At 38.4% G+C, this 24686-nt stretch overlaps 2 protein-coding genes and 1 long non-coding RNA gene across 4 annotated transcripts; 2 read left to right on the forward strand and 1 right to left on the reverse strand.

Annotated features, from left to right (window-relative positions):
* Positions 1 to 9209: 9209 nt before the first annotated feature.
* LOC119991892 lies at positions 9210 to 13163 on the reverse strand. 2 transcript variants are annotated; one of them, XM_038838429.1, is made up of 8 exons: positions 12915 to 13163; positions 11559 to 12774; positions 11094 to 11163; positions 10794 to 10950; positions 10582 to 10705; positions 10238 to 10500; positions 10039 to 10143; positions 9210 to 9679 (listed from the first exon to the last, which is right to left on the reverse strand). In XM_038838429.1, exons 3-7 carry the CDS (start codon positions 11158 to 11160, stop codon positions 10065 to 10067), a joined length of 690 nt encoding a protein of 229 aa, XP_038694357.1. In that variant the 5' UTR covers positions 11161 to 11163; positions 11559 to 12774; positions 12915 to 13163; the 3' UTR covers positions 9210 to 9679; positions 10039 to 10064. The 2 variants fall into 2 exon arrangements, with proteins under 2 accessions (XP_038694357.1, XP_038694356.1); XM_038838428.1 differs by having other exon boundaries at positions 11559 to 13163.
* Positions 13164 to 20134: 6971 nt separating this feature from the next.
* LOC119991893 lies at positions 20135 to 22233 on the forward strand. The gene is made up of 4 exons (XR_005466291.1): positions 20135 to 20308; positions 20423 to 20497; positions 20701 to 20762; positions 21595 to 22233. It is a non-coding gene; the product is annotated as an uncharacterized LOC119991893 (long non-coding RNA).
* Positions 22234 to 23063: 830 nt separating this feature from the next.
* Positions 23064 to 24096, forward strand: LOC119991496. The gene is made up of 2 exons (XM_038837842.1): positions 23064 to 23103; positions 23297 to 24096. Exons 1-2 carry the CDS (start codon positions 23064 to 23066, stop codon positions 24094 to 24096), a joined length of 840 nt encoding a protein of 279 aa, XP_038693770.1.
* Positions 24097 to 24686: the final 590 nt, after the last annotated feature.

Genomic DNA, 24686 nt, shown 5'->3' on the forward strand with positions numbered 1-24686 from the left:
TTCCTGGTGAGCATCAATAAAAGCATTCAACAGATCCTTCTCTGACAGTGGTGGAATTATCTGAGCTGCCAAATCCCTCCATCGATGAGAAAACTCCCTGAAGCTTTCCCCATTCTTCATTGTTGTGTTCTACAGATAGTAGATGGTAGGGATCTTCTTTTCATTATGCTTATATTGCTTCACAAACATTTCAGCTAAATCCTCCCACGAAGATACTGACGAAGGATTAAGGGTATTGAACCACCTTTGAGCTACCCCAGTCAGACTATCTTGGAAATAATGCACCAACACTTTCTCATCATTTGCATATGGCTACATACGCCGATAATACATCGTTAAATGATCCAATGGAACTCCAGTGCCATCAAACAAGCTAAATTTTGGTAGTACAAAATCGTGCGGAATATTCAAATTCTTCACCAGGTACAAATTGGTTGGGTTCAACATTCCTGAAGCATTGTAACCCTCTATAGCCCTTAATCGCTTTTCCAACTTTTTAATTGCATCCATTGAGTTACTTTCTTCATTCTGAACTCCTTCATTCATGACTCAGCAAGTGAAAGCTCCTGCGGTATCAGCACCAATTGGGAAAGAATTTTCATGCCCATGAGCCTCAACTGGATGTATATATGTCGGGTTCTAAGTGGCTGCTTGATGTTGATACAAACCAGGCAATGGTTGGTTTCTAACAGGAGTAAACCCTGGTGGGTAAGTTAGTATTCCCTGATGTGAACGATTCCCTGGAACCTCCAGTGTTTCAGAATTTTCAGCTACCCCCTTTCCCTTCATCAGCAATGCCATATTCTTCATCAATAAGGCCATCCGTTCTTTTATTTCTGCTATGTCCTAACTCTGACTCTGCTCGACCGTTTCTTGATCCATATTCTCAGTAATTCTTGATTGTAGACGAGTCTGATAGGGGTGACGATGGTGCTTCTTGGGCGCGATGATTATTTATGATTTTTTGTGCATTATGGAAACAACGACATTAGTTCCCATTTATTTTATTTTAAGAATGTGCATGCATGTGGTTATTATTTGTGGAAAACCTAAGAAATCTTTGCAATCCAAAAAGATAATAATGACAAAATATCATTCCATTCAAAATATTGTAGCTCAAATCGTTTACATCTTTTACTCATCATCAATCTCAATGACATCAGAATTAGCTGATTGCGTTTGAAATATCTTCTCCCTAAGCACATACAAGTCTTTGTGTAAATCTGCCAAAAACAAGAAACTCCAACCAACTCTAGCGCTTTAAATGCCCGATTTACTTTCAGGTCTTGTACCCGTTTTTCATAGATGTGAGCCCATTCCGATAAGTGCAATGCTCGACTCATAATTAACTTGATCTTGTCCTCTATGCTTTGTTGCCTCTGTTGAAATTCATTCAATTCATCATGTAAGAAATCATTATGTTGATTCAATTCTTCTACTTCTGCCTCCTTTTGCTGAATGAAATCTTTGTCTTCCTCATATAGCTTCTGGAATTTTTGACTTTCTGAAAAGGCATACTCCATTTGTTCTTTCAGAGAGCTGATCTCCACCATATTACTCTTTAGCTGAGCAACCTTGTCAAACTTTTCCTTCTTTGCATTGTAGCTTAACTCCTCCAATGTTACAATTGTTCCCTTCATTTGAGTAATTTCCTTTTGTGCCTCTTGAAGTTCTCCTTTCATACTTCTCACTTGCTCCTTCATCTTGGTACGCTCTTCCTGAAGATTGTCCCTTTCCTTTTCCATCTGCAAATCTTCTTGCAACTTCACTTTCTTGCTCTTGACAAACTCAACTTTCATCCTTCTAAACTTTCCTTTATACTTTTTATATTTCTCAGTCATAGCTTGTAGCATTTTCCACATTATCTTCACCTCTTTGTCAGGAAATCCAGATGGTCCTCTAACTATTTCATCATCACTTGATGTGTCCTCCATCTGTAAGTCACTTTCCATTTCTTGAATTTCTTCTTCCACCATTACCTTTACACTTCTGTCCGGGGCAAAATCTGGATATGAAACCCTTCCGTCTTCATCTTCATCTTCATCTTCTACCTCAATGACCTCCTTGAATATGGCTTCACTTTCCTGGGAACACTTTTCTTTCCCGTTATCTCCTTTAACTAACTTTCTTTTTTCCTTTCATTCTTCCCTCATCACACATATCATAATCTGTATAAGAGTTTCCTCTTTTTGCATGCCATGCCTTGTACTAAGCAGTCCCATCAATATTTCGCAGACCTCTTCTTACTCCTTGAGGGCTACTCCATGCCTCCACTATCTTCCGCACTAACGCCTTTGCTTTTTCATCTTCAAGGGAGAATTCAAACTCCTTCAAATGAAAAGTGACTGGTCTACACGGATTCCCACCTATTTGTTGGAGAAACATGGTCGGTGCCTGACTAGTAATTCCCCAAAGGCCTATAAGTGGAACCCAATCGAAATCACCACACCTGTAAATCAATCCTTCTATTTTATGCCATGGAGCTCTCATGTATATCTTCTTTTCATCCAAGCTAGATAGAAAACAACTTCATCTCTCCATTGAAGGCTTTAAAGGCTACAATCTTGCCTTTTCGAAATCACCAATAAGATCCCTCAACTGACAATCATCATTTTGGAACAACACAAAAGGAGCCCCAACTGTCTTGTCATACCTTAGGTGACTAATAAGCCAGATCCCAAGCAACTGAGCACACCCAATAAACCTCCATTCCGTAGAAACACGACAATGATTAAGGGATCGGAAAGTCTCACATAATATGACAGGCACTAGAGTCGCTTGATGTTTAACATGATTAACCATCTCGATCACACCTCTATCAATGTTTCCACCAGCGCATGGAAAAATCACAGTACCATATATGAAAATTGCAAAAGCAAATCGTCCTTCTTCATTATGAAAATTTTCTTTAGCAAAGTTCATTAGTATTTCTTCTTGAAAAGTCCAGCTTGCACCCTTTGTACTTCCCATTTCTTTAATCTTCTTCACCGGTAAACCCAAAAGCTTAGAGATAACTGCTTTTCCAAAAGTCTTTTCTCCAGGATTGTAAATTTTATTAGCGTGCAAGGTATATCCCAGCAACTCGGCATACTCTTCCATCAATGGTGATAAATCTATTAACCCAAATGTGAAGCAACGGTATGCTGGATCCCAATGATGTATAGCCGCTTTCAAGAGAGTTACTGGCATCTGGACAGACAACGGATGATCAACTCGCCCAAACATGCTCCTAAAAGCTTTTTTTTGTATTTTCATCCTACTTTTGCCAAAACTCATATAAAGCTTCTGGTGCTCGAGTCTGGAATGAAACCTTCTTCACTGGTCTCAACGGCTGATCTTCTTTCAAACTGTCTCCCAACTCTTCTTGTAGCTTCTCTAACCTGTCTCTGATTTCTATTGGAACACCCAACTCCACCGTGCTTGTTCCTATGGGCCTGATCATTCTGCCAATATTATCTGGTTAGATTGTAAAGATGTGCTCTAACGTGTATGCATGATCAATAATAAAGAAAAGAAAGAAAAAACAATTATGGATATGAGCATGATTAAGGCATATAACAAGGAATCTAACATAGTATGGACATGCGAAAAAAATAGTTTAGGGATAAGATGCCCCCTTTGTCCCTAAATTGGGTAATACCACCTAAAAAAGTCAGAAGGTTTAGGACCATGGCTGCGGTTTGTCTATAGTGCATATGTGTGGTTTAACTAACTAATCGCAAGGTCTCTGGATCAAGTGGATTTTGCTCCATTGGATCACAAAAGCCCATCCCTTAATGTCATAAGAGGACGTCAATCCAGGAAGGTGTCTTCCTCCACCCATACAGGGAAGTGAATCCCATGAAAGTGGTAGGTCAACCCTCACTAATCACTAAGTAACCCGGGTATAGGGTTATGTGTGTGCAGTGAATAGTGTATGTGTGTGCGGGGGCATACAAACCAATATCCCTAACATTTAAATCTCACAAAGCTCATGTCTAATGAAGATATCTACAACATTGAACAAATCCATCAAATTCCTCAAAATTAATATACAAACACAAATGGGAACAAAAAGCTATACAGGAAAAGCACAAAAATCATTCATACAGGCTCGACCCCTTCGGTATAAAAACCAATGTCCCTAGCAGAGTCACCAGTTGTCGCAACCGAGGTCACGACGCGGACCAGCAATGAAAGGATGGAAAAATGTTTAGAGTCGCCACCAATTGATTTGAGTGTAATTGGACACTAAAAATATGGTCTACGAACCAGAAAATGAGTAAGGGGGTCTATTGTGTGTGGAGAAGGTGCTAGGCACCCCACAACTTCCTAAAAGGTTACCTAGATTGATCTATGTGCTTTTTCCTGAAAATTTGTTTGTCCCAATTTGTTTTAATGAATTTTTTATATGCCCAAAAAATCATGTATGATCAAATGGGGTGGAATGTTTTCCATTAATGTTAGACCAAAGCTTTATTTTGAAAATCCCATTTTGATGGGTTTTATTGGAAATTGATGAAAAATATTTGGTGGAATTTGCAAAAGGGCATTGAGTTTTATACCAAGGGGATTTCTCAATCATATAATCAAAGACCAATGAATAAAACGGAAAGAACAATCTAATTTTATTTGACGAATACAAATGGTATTTTGATTTGAAAAGATAACATAATTAAAGCCTAGGCATGAGTTGAATGTCATCAAGTCCTCCTCCTAATTAACTTTAATTTAGGTATCTAATAAATTAAATTACCATTGTTTTTATGAATTCAAATAATACTTTAATTTGAAGAGATAACGTAATTAAAGCCTAGGCAGGAGTTGCATGTCATCAAGTCCTCATCCTTATGAACTTTAATTTTGGTATCTAATAAATTAAATTACCATTGTGTTTACGAATACAAATAATACTTTAATTCGAAGAGATAACATAATTAAAGCCTAGGCAGGAGCTGAATGTCATCAAGTCCTCCTCCTAATGAACTTTAATTTAGGTATCTAGTAAATTAATTTATCATTTGCCTTTCATTTAAATGAAGATAACATAATTAAAGTCTAGGCAGGAGCTGAATGTCTTCAAGTCCTCCTCCTAATTGACTTTAATTTGGGTATCTATTAATTTGTTTATATGAAAATTTGGTAAAGACGCGGTTGTTGAATTGACGGATTGGCAAAACTAAGCATACAACCTAACATATAATCTAGCAATGCATTCTAAATAATTTATCAACTACTCCTACTCATGCATCTTTGATATTCTAAATTTACCAACCCCTAAACATGCATACTAATCCATTAAACATGCATAAAACTAAACTACACTACTTTTCCATTATTTTCACTACCCTATTACATATTTACATTTACAAGAATATACATGCCAAATAAAAACAAGATAAAAATATATACAAATAATAAAATATAAAGATAAAAATACAAATACAAATATGGCCCATGGAGCCCGTTAATTGCTCAAATCCGATCCAATCTCCAAATGCACACCCTGACCCGAGTAATGTCCAGCGCGGTCCACATCCTCTTCCTCTATCTGCATTTTCTACTGGTGACTTGCTTGCCAGTCTGACTCCTCTCTCAATGGTTATGCAGCTACCCCGATTTGCTGTTCTATATCCCCTCCAATTTCTTGCTTCTTTCCTCTCAGTTTTCATGCTATGTTTACTCTATGTTTCCTTTTCTTTTTTCTCTCTTCCTCCCCCTTCACACCCGATTTCTCTCCTTTTTTCTTGTCGTGCGGCCCCCTTCTCCTATTGTTGGCTCCCCATCTACAAAAAGCCCTCACATTTCTTTATATAATGTGACCACATAAAACCCTATTTTCTCTTTTTACCAAAATGCCCCTCCAACCCTATTTTTTTCTCTTTAGAAACATTAAGAAACTAACTGTTTCTTCTTTTCATTTCTTCTTCCAAAACCCTAAAAAGGTGCTACCTTTCCTCTTTTAAGATCTTATTTTTAAATCTTTTAAAATTCTCTTATTTTTTAGATATTTTCTAGGGTTTGGTTTGATTGGGCTAATAGTTGGGTATTTGTGTGCTTAAGAATCCAAGAAACGGACTTTTGAATATCCATGGGCTTGTGGGTCAAGGAAATGAGTTTTTGTAGGCTTGTAGGTCCAAAAGTGGCTTTTTGAATTTTTGTGAGCTTGCGGTCTCAAGAACGGGTTTTTGAATTATTCTCATTATTTTTATTTTGATGTTTTTCTATTTTTTTATATTTTTTGGCCGGACAGAAACCGGTTACTACAATCGGCATATAAATCTTTTAAATAATCAAAGCCAATAATCTGGTTTCAAACAACAGTTAACAATAGTACCTTCCAGCTCAATGCATCGGCAATTTTATTCAAATGGCCGGACACGTGTCGAATGGAGAAAGTGAACCTCTGAATATAAGCAACCCAACGAGCATGCATTCTATTTACCTTAGAAGAGTTATTGGGGTACTTGAGAGCTTGGTGGTCCGTGGTGAGGACGAACTCTTTTTGTACAATATATGATTCTCATTGTTGTAACGTACGAACAATTGCATATAATTTTTGCTCATAAGTTGACCTCTTCACTACAAGAAATTCCGTCGCAAATTATATATTTTACGACGGAAATCTAATAAACTTTCGTTACAAAATTGATTTTAAAATTATACCTTTTAGTGATGGAAATTCCCATCACAACAATTTTCTGTCACAAATTATTGCATCATTTCCCGTCAAAAAATTAGTGATGGAACAACAATTTCGTTGCTAATTTAGTGACGGAATTCTCTTCCGTCACTAATTTAGTGATGAGATTGTTGTTCCGTCACTAAGTTAGCAACGTAATAAGTTTTCGTCACTAGATTTGAAACGGAATTGGAATTCCATCACTAAATTAGTGACGAAAGAGAATTCCGTCGCTAAATTTAGAGACGAAACTATAATTCCGTCACTAATTAGCAACAAAATTCAATTTTCTATTATTAAACATAAACCCATACGTTTGGTTGCTTAAACTATTTTGATTTTTAAAAAACTATGAAATATAGATTAAAGGAACCAAAATAGTAGTTAATTAAATTAATTATTTCCACCAAATCAAAACTGGCACAAAATTCAACTTAAAATTTTCATTATTTCTGCCAAGCTAAAAGTGGCACAAATTTCAACTTCAAGATCCCACTATTTCACGAACTAATCCTCACCGTCCATTACTTCTTCTCATCAAACCCCAACCTTCATGTCATCGATCAACATCTCGTAATGGTCAAATCATAGTTCGACGGGTAATACAAATTGCAACACAACTCCCCAAAATCAACTAAACTTATAAAAGCAATATGGGTCGTTCGCTGTCAATGTATCAAACATCCCAAAATCTTCCACATCATCAATCCGCAACTTTCGTATACAACTACATCAAACTTCATCTTCACCTTCCTTCTTAAATAAATCTAACCCTCCTCTGACTTTCTAATTCTCCTTTTAAGAATATTGTGAAAGTACTCTCTATTAAATCGTAATGGCATCAAAGCCACAAAAGAAGCCAACGAAGAAGCCACTGGCAGACTTACAAGATCTACATCCTTAAGGTGCTAAAGCACTTTCATCCGGATATTGTGATCTCGAGCGAAGCCGTGGGAATCATGAAGAGCTTCATCAATGACATCTTCTAGAACCCCACTTAGGAATCTTCTGGTCTGGCCCGGTACAATAATAAGGCCACCATCACTTCAAGGGAGATTCAGACTGTTGTTAAGCCAAGTACTTCTTGTAGAATATTAACACAAATACTGAACAAGATAATTTGGGAGAATACTATTTCTTATTGAATTCAGAAAACAATAGGCGTTAAATAGCCTTATAAAGCAACAGACTCAGAAACGTGAGCCTAGAATAAACTAACTGGCCATACCAGAAGGGATACTCCTAGAGACCAGTTTAACTCAACAACTACAATCCCTACATTCTAGGGATTTATTCGACATAACATAAAACAAATACTAACTTTAACACTCTCCCTAAAACTGAATGCTCACAAGCAATCAATTTACATCTACACTTGAACACACACCAAGTAGAGTCCTTTAACTTCATGAATGATTCAGCCTTTAGAGATTTGGTTAAAATGTATGCAACTTGTTCCTCTGAGGGCACTTGCAATGGTAAATTGTTGTTGGGTCAACAAAGATGTTGTCTTTTGTTGATGTGTCTATATTGAAAAATGTGTTTTGCTGATATGGCTGTATTGAGAGACGTGTTTTGTTGATGTGGCAGTATTGAGATTGTGTGTTTTGGTGTAGTTTTGTTGGGGACAACATGGAGGCATGGAATGTTGTTGGCCTCCATGTTGGGTGGGAAGGGATAATGTATAGAAATTTTTGTTTTGCTGATGTGGTGTATTAGGAGATGTGTTTTGCTGATGTGGTTGTATTGGGAGATGTGGTTGACTTGACTTTTTGTGTGATAGAAGTGGGATCAGTGCAACATTTTTGTTGCCCCAGCAAATAGTGCACCATTGCAGTTGCCCTCACTTCTACAATAAACCAGCTCCACAGCTCCATCCTTAGTGAGATCACGAAGAAAATGAAACCTTACATCAATGTGTTTGCTTCTTCCATGTAAGACTGGATTCTTTGACAATTTAATAGCTGAGCTGTTTTCATAGTATAACACAATTGGACCTTCTTGCACATGCTTCACCTCTTCCAAAATTCTCTTTAACCAAATTCCTTGGTAGGCACAAGATGCAGCAACACTACAAGAAAACAGCTTTATTGCGACGAAATTTTCCGTCGTAAAAAATCAAAATTCCGTCGCTAATACTTTTTGCGACGGAATTTTTTCCGCTGCAAAAACAATCGTCGCAAAAATGACTGACAGATAATTGCGATGGATTCTTTGCGATGGTATGAGTGACGAAATTATTTTGAAACGCCATTTGCGGCGGAATATTCCGTCGCTAATTGATGGATAAAAAATAAAATTTTGAGTATTTTGCGACGGAATATTTCGCCACAAAATATAATTTTTTAATAAAATTTAAATTTTTGCAACGAATTTTGAGACGGGATTTCCGTCGCAAAATTTTTATTTTCTAAATTTTAATTTATTTAAATAAATATATTTTATTTTTCATTTTATGTTGTATAATAATGATTTTTTAAAATTGATATTATTATAGTTCAACTATAATTATCAATTTAATAATTTCATTAAAAATATATTATCAAAATATGCAAGAAATAGCATGTAATAAAAATTAATATTATACATAAGCGGTTCAGTATTTTTATGAAATACAATCTAATCTTCATCAGAAAGGTGTCCATGTGAAGCACGATCATCTTCAGGGTTGTTTCTGGGGGATTGCATCTGCATATGAGAAAATAATTGTTGCACCATTCGCTGCTGCAAGTCACCGACCTCATCCAATAACTCAGAGTTCATCTGAGCGATGCGCTCCTCTAACTCTTGCTCCAACTCTCTCTGAGTATACAATAAGGAATGTCCACTGGAGCAAGATGAAGAACTAGGCAAGAAGCTTGCCTCAGATCCAAGCTCGTAGATGCGATTTTTCTTGTTCTTCCTACCAGCCGCCTTAAGGAATAAAGGATCCTCGTCCAACGGCTCAAGAGGTGACTCACTGGTGGAGGAGACTAATCGATATGTCAGAATGTCCTCCTTCAGCTCGTTAAATTTTTCCTGCAAAAGAAGATACTAATGCTCATGAATACTGGTAAGACAAAAACAAGCAGCAACACAATATATTGAAGGAAAAAAAATAATAATAATAGGGCATCCCAGATGTGTAAGCATACACAAACTGAAAAATATGCAATCAAATGAGCTAAAATAAATATATCCACAAACTTTTCAACTAAGCTAAGACACCATTGCTTTCTAAATTTCAGGAAACATAGATATTTAAACATCAACACTGAAGATTAAAAAGAAACAAATGGGGTTCATTGTAGCTTTGTAAAAGAGATGCCAACAACCTATTTCTATATTAGTACTATATATATATATATATATATATATATATAAATTTAAATACTTACAAATGTAGTTGTTGCTCGTCCATCGACTAATTGTTGCGTACTCTTTTTTCGATGAGTGCGAACAAACACCTCTGCCTTGGTGGGATCCCGGCCAAGTTCCACCTTCTACAATTAAAATTACAAAAGACATGATATTCAAATTTTAAACAAGATAAAAATTGAAATTGTTAAATTTACTTAAAATTTAGTATTCTCTTACAGTACTCCGTGTGAGGAATAGAGCCACAGTGTGAGAACAGCTATCCTCAGATGCTCAATTTTTCTTCCCCTGTTCCCTTGCTTCTTGTACTCTGGTCTATCCCAAATACGACGAAGTTTAGATTGGACTGTAGTAGGGATCCAGACAGCTTTGGTGGGGTTTTCTCGTGCCCTATGCATCATGCCCCAAAATAATCCTCCACTCTTTTTATTCCACAGTTTCTTTATTGCAACATCATGAGCAGGGTCCCATGTAAATTTACTCTGCAGGATAAAAAAATTAACATTGTGAAGCATTGGTGAAAAAATATATTAAAGGAGAACACTTTCAATTTTTATACTTACCTTGAACTCCTTAAAGTAACATTCTTTTTCCTCGGGAGTAAAATCACTCCGTTGTGTCACGGCTCGTTCATACTTGATCTTCATGATCTCGCTTATCTTCCGAGTAACATCAAAAGGATCAAAACTATGAATTAACGAATAAGAACATATTAGTGACAAATGCTTTTGCAATAAATGTATACTAAAATAAGAGTAATTAAAAATGTACTTACAGAGCAGCTGAAATAGGTCGTATCAAGATAAGGCTATTCTGAGGAGGCACAACCCCAATATTCTGGGACGAAGAGCCACTGGCACCTTGTTTGTCCAGTGGTGGGCCTTGCGTGCTAGGCCCATGTGGGATATGGTGGATAGGAGGAGGTGAAACCCCTGTCAGCATATCAACAGTGAAGTGACTAGGAGATGATAAAGTAGGATGATATTGAATGGTTGGTTCAATAGAATTCACAGAGGAGGGCGAGGAGGCTATGACACTAGGGTGCGAAATGACACATTCCCTATGATGGGCCTACCGCGGCGAGTGACACGACCTCGACCAGATGTAGTATGGCCACGGTCCATTGACTGATCAGTAGCCATCGCCTACTAATGAAAGTGAAACAATAGTTTAGTAATGTTAGGTGAACTCCCTATTTAACTAGAGAGATCAATGGTGAGCAGAAAAAATAGATACAAGTAATAAATATTCAGCTAGCTAATCTAAGTTGTCAACCTATAGCTCAAGTGAGCTCATTCGCAAAAGTATTTTACAAGAAGAACCTAATTAGTGACATATACTAATTATGCTGGACTTACGTTCAAACTTCTTCATGAAACTTGTTATGAAAATCCACAAACTTCTTTATGGAAAGCATAGGACGTTTAATTCATAATTCTTCCAGAATCATCCTAGCAAGGAATACCAACAACTAAATACACAAGTAGTTCTAGCATGCAACTGAAGGACAATTCATTGCTCCTCTTAGAATATAACTCACCTTGAAGGAGAGATTGGCTCTGTGGTTATCCTTTCTACTTCCCACGATGAGTACCAATGACCTGCTTCTTCAAAGATGCCAAGAGTGCTGCTTACACCTTGTTAGTAACTCAGATAGTTTGTTTTTTTTTACTAGGAAGCCAATAGCAGAACATATGTTTTAGTATAGTGGTGCAAAGGACATGACTTAGATTCCCTCAATGCCAAATAAAGTGTAATAGCAAACACAGGAAACAAGATAGATCATACTTGTATCTTATCAGAACTCCAACAAACTGTAAGGGCAGTTTAAGAGCATCACATAAGATGGGAAATAAAGTGGATATGAATCTCACAACAATACATAAGGCAATAATTATTCTCGAATTATCACAAAGGGAGGAATTATTCTCAGAGTGTAATTAAACTGGACTGTTTAATCAAGTTATAAACCCCTTGCCCAAAAGTGAGCATTAGCAAGTAGCAAATACAATTACATAAGGCAATAAAGATTCAGATAACAACCCATTACCCAAGTAAGCAAAAATTAGGAAGTAGATTTAAGGGCATTTTTTATCACAAAAGACACTTCTTTGCATGTTTCGTTACAGACTTACATCCTCAGTAGAAAAATTAGGAATTGTTTTTGAATACAATCGTAGAAGAACATAAAGATTAGGCAACAACCAACACTAAATGTACGAAGTGCTTGCACAGTGTCACAAAGCAGATTGTCAATAAATCTTTCGCATTATAGGCAAGAATTTTGTGGATGGGAATTTCAACCTTACACCATTAGTGTGGTGAGGTTCCAAACCACTCAACTACGGGCTCTCCTATGATCAAATTGGTTTTACCTTTATGCACAGACAATAAGACTAAAAATATAAAGGTAAATCGAATGGCCTTACAACCAGACCCTCACCTTCCAGCACAAGAGGACAAGATCACCTAAATCACATAAGCTTGACTTTTTTGGTTCCAATGTTCTCACAATTACACTTAAATCCAGATATCCCAAGCGATCAAAGACACGAGAAAGTCAAACTAACAACCAAACTCGTAATCCATCACATGAACAGGAAAAAAATATTCAGAACGCGCTCCTGCAGGCAACACAAATGAACCCACACAAACCCCAACGACATGTTCGAGGATCTCATCTGTACATGTTCGTGAGAGAAACAACACGATCACTTAGCCAATACCAAGAACCAAATCAAATCTGATAAAACAGACTGAACAAAAACCAGTCAACAATGGCGCAACAAGAAAGTTAAAAGAAAACCCAGTCAACAATGGCGCAAGTAAGAGACATAGGAAAGGTGTGAACTTCTTTAGAAATACAAATTGAGTAAAGAAATGACAAATCCCTTACCTAGCAAAATCTGGAACGACAAATCCCTTAACCTATCAATAAGAGATTGTGTGAGAGAAGTGAGCGAGAGACTGCGCGAGAGAAGTGAGTGAGAGGCTTCGTGCGAGACAACAGAATGTCAGGTGAGAAGAGCGACGAGAGCGAGAGACTTGAGCGAGATTCTCTGTGAGAGACGTGAGCGAGAGTCTCTGTGAGAGAAGAGTGTTTGGGTGATATGGAACTGAATGACCGTAGGGTTTCACAATTGTATTTCACATATAATGGCAGAATATTTGTGCGGGATATGAAAATTTGTGTTGTTTAAGTAATACCACCTATAATCAGAATATATTTAATATTTTTTATGTGTTTGAGTGTATATATTTTTTATATGATATTCTTTATGTGTGTATATATATATACTATATATTATATTATATTATCTATATATATATATATAGATATATATATATATATATATATATATATATATGTTACTGCGATCATCCATTTCATACAAATTAAAATTAACAATGGCTTCATACAAGTAAGAAAAGTCTAATATTCATCAAATAAATAAACACACATTTTTAATCATCTTCCGACTCTTCCTCTGTCTCAGAATCATCAAATTCTGATTCTTCCTCTTCATCGTCATTATCAGTATCTTCCTCAATCATTTGCATTATAGAATCGGAATCCACTTCATCAAGTTCAGCTTCATTATCGACGAGTGACTCTATTTGATCAATATCTCCTCTAACTGGCACAAGTGGTACTTCATCGTCCTGAAAGGCATCATCCATTTGCTTTAATTGTGTAGTAATTGTGTGCCTCGCCTTTTGTCTTAATCACGACCCATCAATCTTGTTGATCACGTATCCCTTCTGGATAGGGAGCAAAGTATACTTGCTCCACTTGTTGTGCAATTATAAATGGATCAAACTTCATGTACCTTCCTCTACGTTTCACATCGACAATCCCATACTGTTTATGGATTCGCGTACCTCGATTAGGAGTTGGGTCAAACCACTCACAATTAAACATAACAATTTTTTTTTTCAGTAGTCCTGGGAAATCCAATTATACTATCTCTTTCAGTATTCCGTAGTAATCATATTTTGACTGTCCATAATCAGTCCCCCGTATGCATACACCGTTGTTGATTGTTGACTTGCCTTCACTTCTTGCATCAGTGTCGAATTTGTATCCATTAACATAATACGTATTCCAGCTTTCAACCCTCCTCAATGGTCCTTTGGACACGTCTCGTATGAGTTCATCGGTAATCTTATTTTGTGGGTCATAAACCTTAAAAATAAAGAGGATAAATAAATTGATAATACATTAGTCCAATTAAATAAACTCGTGTCATGTTATAAATTAGATAGATACTTACATACTATCTGAACCATGATGCGAAACCTTTATCAATTTCATAGTCAACTTCATCGTCATTTAACGTAGGTGCTGATGCTCGCACGAGTCCTGTAAACATGCTACAAAACATATCTAAATTACGTCAATCATTCGCTTAAATTACCACCACTTCATAATTCCAATATAATTTATAGTAGCTTACTTTATAAAAGGCTGGACAATATCACAATTCAGAAACACGTATAATGTTGCAGCATCGTATTCTCTATCAGTGAGGTAACGCTTACCACCTCACCAGTAAGACGACTAGGTTCCATAGAATCAAAGAAAGATGGGGGAAAAATATGCTCCAATTTACAAAGGATCATAGGAATATTAGCATACATGATGATCAATTGATCCTCTCACAGTATAGTTGAACATATATCTCCACAAAAGTGACTCAACTCAGTAATGGCAGCCCAAATGGGCTCCGACAATGCCCAAAATGTAATTAGAAAAAGTCGCTCCATGAAAACATGGCAGTCATGACTTTTCATCCTAAACAACTTTCCTTCTCTCATGTCTACGCACCTAGCTATGTTGGAGGCATAGTCGTCTGACAACTTCAAATTGGAAACCCAATGACAAACAACCCTTTTCTACTCCATGTTAAGACAAAATTGTGATTTCGGTTTGAGAGATTTACCGTTGACATTCTCCACCAACTCTAAAACTCTAAGTTTACAGTAAAGGGAAAGGTCCAATCGTAACTTAGCATTATCCTTTGTTTTCCCCTTAATGTCCATACACGTATTGAAAACGTTATCAAAGACGTTCTTCTTAATATGCATGACATCCAGATTATGTCATATTTGATTATTATGCCAGTAAGGCAAATCCCAGAAGATGCTCTTCTTGGTCCAATTATGTTCTTGGCCATATCCGGGCAATGATAATAGGCCCGTATCAATGATCTTTGGAAAGTTCCAAACTCGTGCCAACACTTCTTCCCCTAACAAACGTGGAGGAGGTTCTGATATCTCAATTCGATTTTTGAAAAATGAATCCTTGTTCTGCCTAAAAGGATGTGTCATATCCAAAAATTTTCTGTGACAATCAAACCACGAATTTTTTCTACCATTTTTCAAGGTAAATGCCTTTGAAAGCTCCATGCAGTAAGGACATGCTAATTTCCCCTGAGTCATCCATCCAGAAAGCATACCATAGGCATGAAAGTCTTTGATAGTCCACATCAATGCAGCTCTCATAAGAAAATTTTCTTTCGTGTGCACATCGTAGGTTATCACACCTTCGCACCATAACTGATTGAGCTCATCTATTAGGGGTTGTTGATAAACATCGATTTTGCTCTTCGGATTTTGAGGACCTGGAATGATTATTGTTAGGAACATAAACTCTCTTTTCATGCACATCCCAGGCGGTAAATTGTAAGGAGTCAAAATGACAGGCCAACATGAATAGTTCTTACCAGATTGTCCAGAAGGAGTGAGTGAATCCATCTGCAGGCATCCTATTATCTTCTGGCATAGTCTCTTTCATTGGATGAACAATGTCATCGAAACAACCTTGGGGATATTGTAGTTAGCTTTAATGCCTAATAACCTCATCACAGTAGACAACTCTGAGTGTGACTCGCATCCGTCCCATAGTAGAGCTTGGGCAGCAGACAACATGTCAAAGAAAGCTTGCGCATCGGGATTAGGAGGTTCCAGCACAATCTGCTTGCACATCGACAGTCACCATAGTGGGAATTTCACGCATTTCTTCACCATGTGCTGTCCAGTAATGATATCTAGGCTGAAAACCTTTTCTATATAAGTGCACCCTTATATCATCCAACCCCTGAAATCTTGTGCATTTACACCTCACGCATGGACACCTTATAGTTCATGTGTCCACAAATCATGGATTATTTCCACACGCATAAGAAATGAACTCCTCAACACCAATAAAAAACTCATCACCAGGTCCCATTCGATTGGGACCGACCCTGTTATATATCCATTTACAAGACTCAAGAACCTCCATTATCAAAGGAAAATGATGAAGCAAGGAAGATGAAGGGGAAGAACAAAATGAACAAAAGAGAGAAGTGGGCAAAAGAGGCAGCAACGATATACTAAAATAATTTTATGACATATTAGCGACAGAATTTGTAACGGAATCGAGTCAGTCGCACACTTTGTGATAGAAAAGTATATTCTTGTGTCAGAAGATAAAATTTCGTGATGAAATTTGTAACGGAATTATTTTCATTTTTAATTTGTGCCAGGAAAAGTAGATTATTGTGTCAGAAGATAAAGATTAGCAACGGAATTATTTTCGTCGCTAATTTGTGCCAAAAAAAGTAGATTCTTGTGTCAGAAGATAAATATTAACGACGGAATTTGCAATGGAATTATTTCATTCACAAATTTGAACCAGGAAAAGTTAGATTTTCTGGAAATGGTGTCAGAGGATAGGATTTAGCGATGGAGTTCTAGTTCGTCATGAAATCCATTGCTAAAGTCAGTTGCTAAATCCATTGCAAATATTGGCGGAAATTCGCGCCATAAACTACAACAGCATTTGCGACGAATTTTTTTGCAATGGAAAAGTCCATCGCAAATTGTTCTTAAATTTCAAAAAACTTTAGCGACAGAAATTTCTAAATATTCCGTCGCAAAATCGATAATTTGCAATGAAAAAAATTCCGTCGCAAATGTCCGTTGCTAAATAGCTGTTTTCTTGTAGTAAGCATTGAACTCTGCTTCGGTTGTTGATAAAGTAACTACTGGTTGCTTCCTTGAGGACTAAGATATTGCAGCTCCACTCAAGAGAAACACATAGCCATATGTACTTTTTCGATCATCTAAATCACCAACATAATCACTGTCACTAAAGCCAATTAATTCCTTATTTTCACCCTTCTTGTAGAACAAACCATAATTGGCAGTACCCTTTAAGTAACGAAGCACCTTTCTTACTGCCTGATGATGAAGTTCTATGGGAGTCTCTATGAATATGCTAATAAGACTGATGGCATACATCATATTAGCTCACGTAAATGACATGTACATTAGACTTCCCACCATTTGCTTGTAATAGGTACTATCAATTCTAGCCTCTTCAACATCTTTTGTGAGCTTAGAACCTGGAACTATAGGAGTTTGAACAGAGTTGCACTTATCCATTTTAAACCTTTCCAGGATCTCTTGAGCATACTTCTTCTAACAAATAAAGATATCATCTACAGTTTGAGTTACTTCTATGCCAAGGAAGTATTTCATCTTTCCCAAATTAGTCATTTCAAACTCACTCATCATAGATTGCTTAAACTCCTTAAACATGCCCTCATCATTCCCTGTAAATATTAAATCATCTACATACAAACATATAATCAAAAGGTTACCTTGCTTCCCCTTTTTGATGTAGAGTGTATGTTCATAAGGGCACCTGTGAAATCCAGAATTTTTGAAATATGTATCAATTCGGTTGTACCAAGCTCGTGGAGCTTGTTTCAGTCCATAAAGAGCCCTTTTCGGCTTGTAAACCATTTGCTTACTTCCCTTCTTCTCATAAACGGGTGGTTGCTCAACAAATACTTGCTCTTCAAGCTTTCCATGTAAGAATATCTTCATATGAAAATTCCTCACCACTAGTGTAATCTGTCATCCAGAGAGGTCTTCTTTCTGGTCATTGCTCATTCATCAATTGGGTTTCATCTCCCTCTCCCTCATCATCTGATTCATTTGATCCCTCTTCAACATCATGCACACTCTCCTTTGACAATATCTTCTTCATTGTCATCAAGCTCAAAAGCCAGTAATTTTCCTTTCTCTTTGCTTTCCCAATCCTAGCTGCTGCTTTCATCAAATATTACATCTCTGGAGATGTTAATCTTCTTTGTTACTGGATTATAGAGGCAGTAAGCTTTAGACTATTCACTTACCCCAAGTAGTACACACTTCTCTCCTTTAACATCAAGCTTCTTTCTTTTCACATCAAGAATGTGCATAAAAGCTATGCGGCCAAATATCCTAAAGTAATCCACTACTGGTTTCTTATCAGACCAGGCTTCTCGAGGAGTCATATTCTTCAAAGCCAAGGTGGGACTTCGGCTGAGCACATGCACACTCCAGTTGACTGCCTCAGGCCAAAAAATCTTTGGCAAGTCCTTGCTTGATAGCAAGCTTCTTACCACATTCATGATAGTTCTGTTTTTCCTCTCAGACACATCATTTTGATGTGGTGTGTATGCAGCAGTTAGTTGTCTCCTGATTCTGTAGCTTTCACAAATATCCACAAAGTTTGTAGATGTGTATTCTCCACCACAATCTATTCGAAAAGCTTGAATACTCCTCATTGTTTCCTTCTCAACTCTTGCCTTGAATTTTTTAAACACCTCAAGAGCTTCTGATTATTCTTCTAAAAAATATACCCAAGTCTTTCTACTAAAATCATCAGTGAAAGTGAGAAAATACCTTTTGCTGCTATTGTAAATTGGATTCATAGGGCCACAAATGTTTGAATGCACCAGTTGAAGAACTTGACTTGCTTTCCAATTGCTTTTCTTATGAAATGAATCTCTATGTTGTTTTGCAATTACACACTCTTCACATATCTTAGATGGAGATTGAATTTGAGGAAGCCCTTTTTCCATGTTCTTCAATTGGAGAGTTTTGAGTCCATTGAAGTTCAGATGCCCAAACCTATAGTGCCACGACCATGATGAATCTTGAATGGATGATTTGAGGCAGGTTTGGTCTTCATAGGCTTTTGTTTTCATTGGAAACATTCGATTTCCAGACATTTTGACTACTACAATCAATCCATTTTCAGGATCATGAATATGACACTTTCCCTTCTGAATGACAATGGCATAACCAGTTTCTTGCAATTGACCTAAGTTGAGCTGATTGCTTTTGAGTTCAAGTACATAAAATTAATCACCTATATTTTGCATCTCCTTATTCATCAACACTTTGACAAACCCTTTTCCCATGGCACTAATGCTTTTATCATTTCCAAGCTTCACAGTTTCTCGAAAGTTCTCATTCAAATAAGAAATCAAACTTTTATTACCTGTCATGTGATTGTTGCACCCTGAGTCAAGGTACCAGATCTCTCCATCAGTTAGCTTGTTCTCCACACAAGCCATCAATAACACTTCTTCCTCAATCTCTGCAAAGTTTGCCTTTCCTTCTACTTTGTCTGGGCATTCCTATTGAAAGTGACCAATTTCATGACAATGGTAACACTCAATGGATGCCTTGTCAAAGCTTCCTCCTCCAGGGCCATAACCACTTCCTCTTCCTCTTCCTCTAAAGCTTCCACGACCTCTACCTCTTCTAGGAGAGAATCCAGCATAGGTAACCTTGAGAGCCTGCTCTTCCTCAATATGGATTGACATGTGTTGTTCATGCACCAGTAATCAGCTTTGCAGCTCATCTATTGACATAACATCAATATCATTTGATTCTTCGATTGAACATGTGAAAACCCAATTAAAATAAAAAAAATATATGGTGAAGTGTCCCGACACCCAAACAAAATGTCTGGACACCTCGAGCCAATTTTGAGCAGTTTTACACTCTGTCTCGATTTGTTCATAAAGTGTCTGGACACTTTATGAGCCATCCGGACTGTAATACCCGTCTCAAAATAAAAAAAATACAATATAGAATAATAAAAATAAAATAAATAAATTGGATTTAGTTGTAAAAAGAATAAATTGTGGGGTAAAAAGAATTATTGTGAGGGTTTAAAGAATATTAGAGTTAAAGTTAGGGTGAAATGAGTAAAAGAATAAAATATAATGATTTAAGATATATATATGTAAACAAATAAGTTAAAGTATTGTTAAAAAAAAAAGATTAAAGTGGGTGAAGGTCGCGTGAATGTTTTAAAAGAAAAAAAAAAAGGGAAAGCCACCCTTTGCACCCCACCACCTCCGGCCAGCCATTTCCAGCGGCAGTCCGGCCACTTTTCCGGCCAGTAAGGGGACCCAAGCTTGAGACCTACACCCACACTTCATTTGAGAAGGATTTAAGGTAAATTTTTTGGTTCTAGGGTTAGGAGTTAAATGGGTTTTGGGGTTTTGATTCTTTGGAAGTTTCTTTTGTTCAATAACTCAATATTAGATTTTAATCTTCTTCTATTATTAGGTACAAGTGTGGTTCTTGAATCAATTCAAGAGAAAGCTTGAAATTCTTGAGTTAGTGGAACTAACAAAGTTCAAGGTAAGGGTTAGTGACTCAAATTGCTTTAATTAAGGTTGGGGTAAGATGAAAATAATATTGTGATGTGAATTTAGTTGTTTAACCTTAGAGAATTAAGGTAGGAAATGAATTTAGTGAAATTGGGGATATTGCGTAGTATGGAATGTGAGACTTGAAGGGATTGGTGAATATGAGAATTTAATGGAGCTTATTTTAATGAATAGGTTAGTGAATTGGCGTGAAGTGTATGCTGCTTTCTTGGTGAGGATTGCGTGTTTACTTCGAGGTAGGGATTTCTTACCTTTTTTATTTCAAAACATTTTCAAGACACCGAATTGCTTGAATGGTAAGTTTTGGTTTCCGTCTCGATCCTTCCCGAGGGGAAACAAGCCCTTGCATGCTTACCATTGTTCATTTGCCTTATTGTAAATTTATTGGTGATTTAATTTGATGAATATATAATCCTTGAAATGCTTGGTCATAAATCGGGCATCATGTATATCTTCATGCATCACGACGAATGAATGTTTTTATATATATGCATTGCACGAATGACATGAATTGTAAGAATTTACATTAGATGCATGGTGGGTTCTGAGGGTGGTCCCGGGCTCACGTTAGGTGTTGGATGTTATTTGGGCACGTGCGTGGATGATGGATAGGAGCCTTGTGATGGTCCTAGTCCATAGGATTCCCGTAGCGGTATTTGTTACTGCACGCTGGCTAGTTATTTGATGCTAGGCCAGGCGTGACAGACTGAGATATCACCGTAGGGCCAGCGGTGAGTGGTTGCGACCACATGCGTGCCAACCTTCTCTCTAGTGGTTTGAGAATGATGAATATATGATTGTGGTATTGATTAGATGCTAGAGAGAGAGGTAGTGCGGTGGATTCTCGTCGTTTTATCGCCGCAGGGCGGGAATCTGATTCACCGGCTTTGGTGTCATTGGTGGAGGATATAGAGGTTCGGTTGGGTTGATCAGGTGCATTAGTTTGCATTGCATTTTGTTGCATTAATTAAATGATGTTTCTTCTCCAACCTTATTATTCTTTACTTGTCTTCTAGTATTTATCCCTACTGAGCCTTCTGCTCACCCTATCTACTTTCCCCCCCACAGGTTAGACAGGATCTCGTGCACAGGCAGCGGATCAGCAGGAGGACGCGTGACAAAGGTGGCCTGGACTTTTGTGGTTGTGTGACACGTGTGTGTGGATTTTTACATATGTATGGTGCGATGTTGTTACGTTTTAGTAGTTTAAGTACATGGATGTAGTATGGTTATGGTTGGATTGATGTATGGTGTTGTTTTTGTTGGCTGGGAGTGGTGGCCGTGACTAGTGTGTGTTTGATGATGACGATGGGGTATGTGTTTGATGGTGGACCTACGGGTCGGTTGATGTTGATGATATTAGAAGTGTTTTTTTTTCTTGTATGTGATCTGATTACAGGTGGGTTTCCTCAATTTATGGGGAGATGCTGTCGAAATTTTTGGTAAAGTTTATATTGGGTTGGGACGTAACACGTGTGATGTATGTGATTGTGTTTGGTGTTAGAGTTTTTGTGTATTTGTGGTTTTCTTCACGCTTCGCTGATCGGGGCGTGATCATTTGGTATCGGAGCCAGGTTGGCTCTTTTTGGGACCTAGGGAGTGGGTCAGTATGCATGTGTGAGTGTGTTTGTTGTGTTGTGATTATATATGGTTCTCCAGGCCACGTCACGACCTTTGCTGATCCGGTATGTTTTCTTTAATCCTGTAAATCCTCGAATCGTATTTGTATCGATGGAAAGTTGTGTCTTCTGTGCTACAGATGGACACACGTAGGACAATTCGTTCCCGCGATGGGGGACGTGGGGGAGAACAGGGACGCGTGTCTTCCGAGGACCCAATAGTCAGGGGATTAATGGGGATCGGAACAGCCGAGTCGGTTAGGCTGGACACACATTTATTTCCAGAGTTGAGTGTGATGGATCCTCCAGTGCAAGAGGAGGATTTAGGCCAGGAGCTTGGAGATGAGCCGACACTCGTGCATGAGATAGGTGAGGAGATCCCAGCACCTACCCAGCCTGCAATAGCAGCGCAGCTTGCTCCACTATTGGTAGCATAGGAACAGTCCATGAGGAGAATGTCAGAGATGATAGGGGTTGTTACTCGACTAGTGCAGACTCAGACTGCACGAGCACCAGAGGTCCGCAGTGAGGGACAGACTTCAGGGGTACGGGGAGATGAGCAGGGTGTGCAGAGACCTAGACGAGAGTTAACAGAGTTGGATCAGCTACGCAAGACTGATCCACCCACTTTTACAGGTGATACGGATGTGGCACGTGCATATGAGTGGATTCGACAGATGTCACGTCGATTTGAGACTCTGGGGATTCCGGATGAGAGGCGAGCATTGCTGGTCTCATATTATCTGGGGGAGGCAGCTTATGAGTGGTGGGATTCATTGGATCAGAGGAGAGAGACTATGACATGGCTATCATTTGATGAGTTATTCATGCAGCATTTTGTGCCGCAGTCTTATCGTATGGATAGAGCTCGTGAGTTCTTGACATGTCAGCAGACTCCGGATATGACTGTGAGTTAGTATGAGAGGAAGTTTGAGGAGTTATACAAATTCGGTAGGAGGTATGCACCAGATGAGGCGAGCAAGGCAGAGCAGTTCAGACAGAGATTACTTCCTACTATAGCTACACATTTAGTGGGATTGAGGTTGTAGACTTATGCTGATATGGTGGAGACGACCTTACAATATGAGATGAGTTTCAGGGAGTCTCAGAGGTACTGGGATACATATAGAGGCTGATAGCATTTGTGGCAGGTACTTCTTCTAGAGGAGGTCAGAAGAGACAGAGGACCGATGGGCAGAGACAGGAGGGACAGAGTGGAGGTCGAGGTAGAGATCAGAGGCCACGAGGTGACAGAGGTACGCATCAGGGGCAGAGGATTTGTCATCGATGTGGACGTCCTGGACATTTGAGAGCACAGTGTATAGTTCAGGGGGTGGAGTGTTTTCGATGTCGTAGGGTTGGCCACCGGATGGCAGATTGTCCTCAGCTTGAGCGAGGAGGACAGCAGGATCTGTACTTACCAGCACCACCGGCTCGTCTGGCCCTCCCTGCACCCCCTACCACATCTACACCATTAGGGAGGGGACGACCACTGGCTAGGCAGCCACAGCAGCAGCAGCAGTCACAGCGGCAACAAACTTTGACTCAGGGACGAGCATTTGCTCTTACTCACCAGACAGCACCAGAGCATCCGAATTTTGTTGGGGGTATGTTTCTTGTTTCTAATTGTTGGGCTAGAGTTTTATTTGATTCGGGTGCCACTAGTTCCTTTATCACATCTTCATTTGCATTGGCTTTGGGGTTAGAGGTGAGACCAATGAGGCAAACAATAGTGGTAGACTCGCCATTCGGACAGTTCACTCGTATTCAGGGCTATTGCATTTGCATGTGTCGGTTTGGTGATATCGAGTTGACCGTTAATTTGTACGTTCTTGACTTCCAAGATTTTGATGTAATCTTGGGAGTAGATTGGTTGACGGAGCAAAAAGCAGTTTTAGACTTTTGGGATAGGAGGATTACTTTAAATGCTCCTGGTGGGGTAGTGATTTAATTGAGGGGATCGAGGGGTGTTCCTTGTCCACATTTTTTGGACAACCCCTCCTACGCCGATTGTTCAGTAGTAAGTTTGACTACTTCTACACCTAGTGGCGAGGTGATTGCCCCGACACTTGTAGTGGAGGAGTTTATGGATGTGTTTCCAGAGGATTTGCCAGGTCTACCTCCACAGAGGGAGATAGATTTTGTCATAGATTTGCTTCCGGATACGAAGCCAATTTCGATTGCTCCGTATCGGATGGCTCCAGCAGAGTTGAGGGAGTTGAAGGTACAATCAGAGGATTTAGAGAAAAAGAAATTTATTAGACCGAGTGTTTCACCGTGGGGAGCGCCGGTGTTATTTGTGAAGAAGAAAGATGGCACGTTGCGTATGTGCATTGATTATCGGCAGTTGAATTGGGTGACCGTGAAGAACAAGTATCTGTTGCCGAGAATCAATGATTTGTTTGATCAATTGAGAGGAGCACGACACTTTTCGAAGATTGATCTACGATCCGGCTACCATCAGTTGAGGATTCGGGAGGAGGATGTTTCAAAAACAGCATTTAGAACTCGATATGGACACTATGAGTTCTTGGTGATGCC

This window comes from Tripterygium wilfordii, chromosome 22, assembly GCF_013401445.1.
Source record: "Tripterygium wilfordii isolate XIE 37 chromosome 22, ASM1340144v1, whole genome shotgun sequence".
NCBI classification, from domain to species: Eukaryota; Viridiplantae; Streptophyta; class Magnoliopsida; order Celastrales; family Celastraceae; genus Tripterygium; species Tripterygium wilfordii.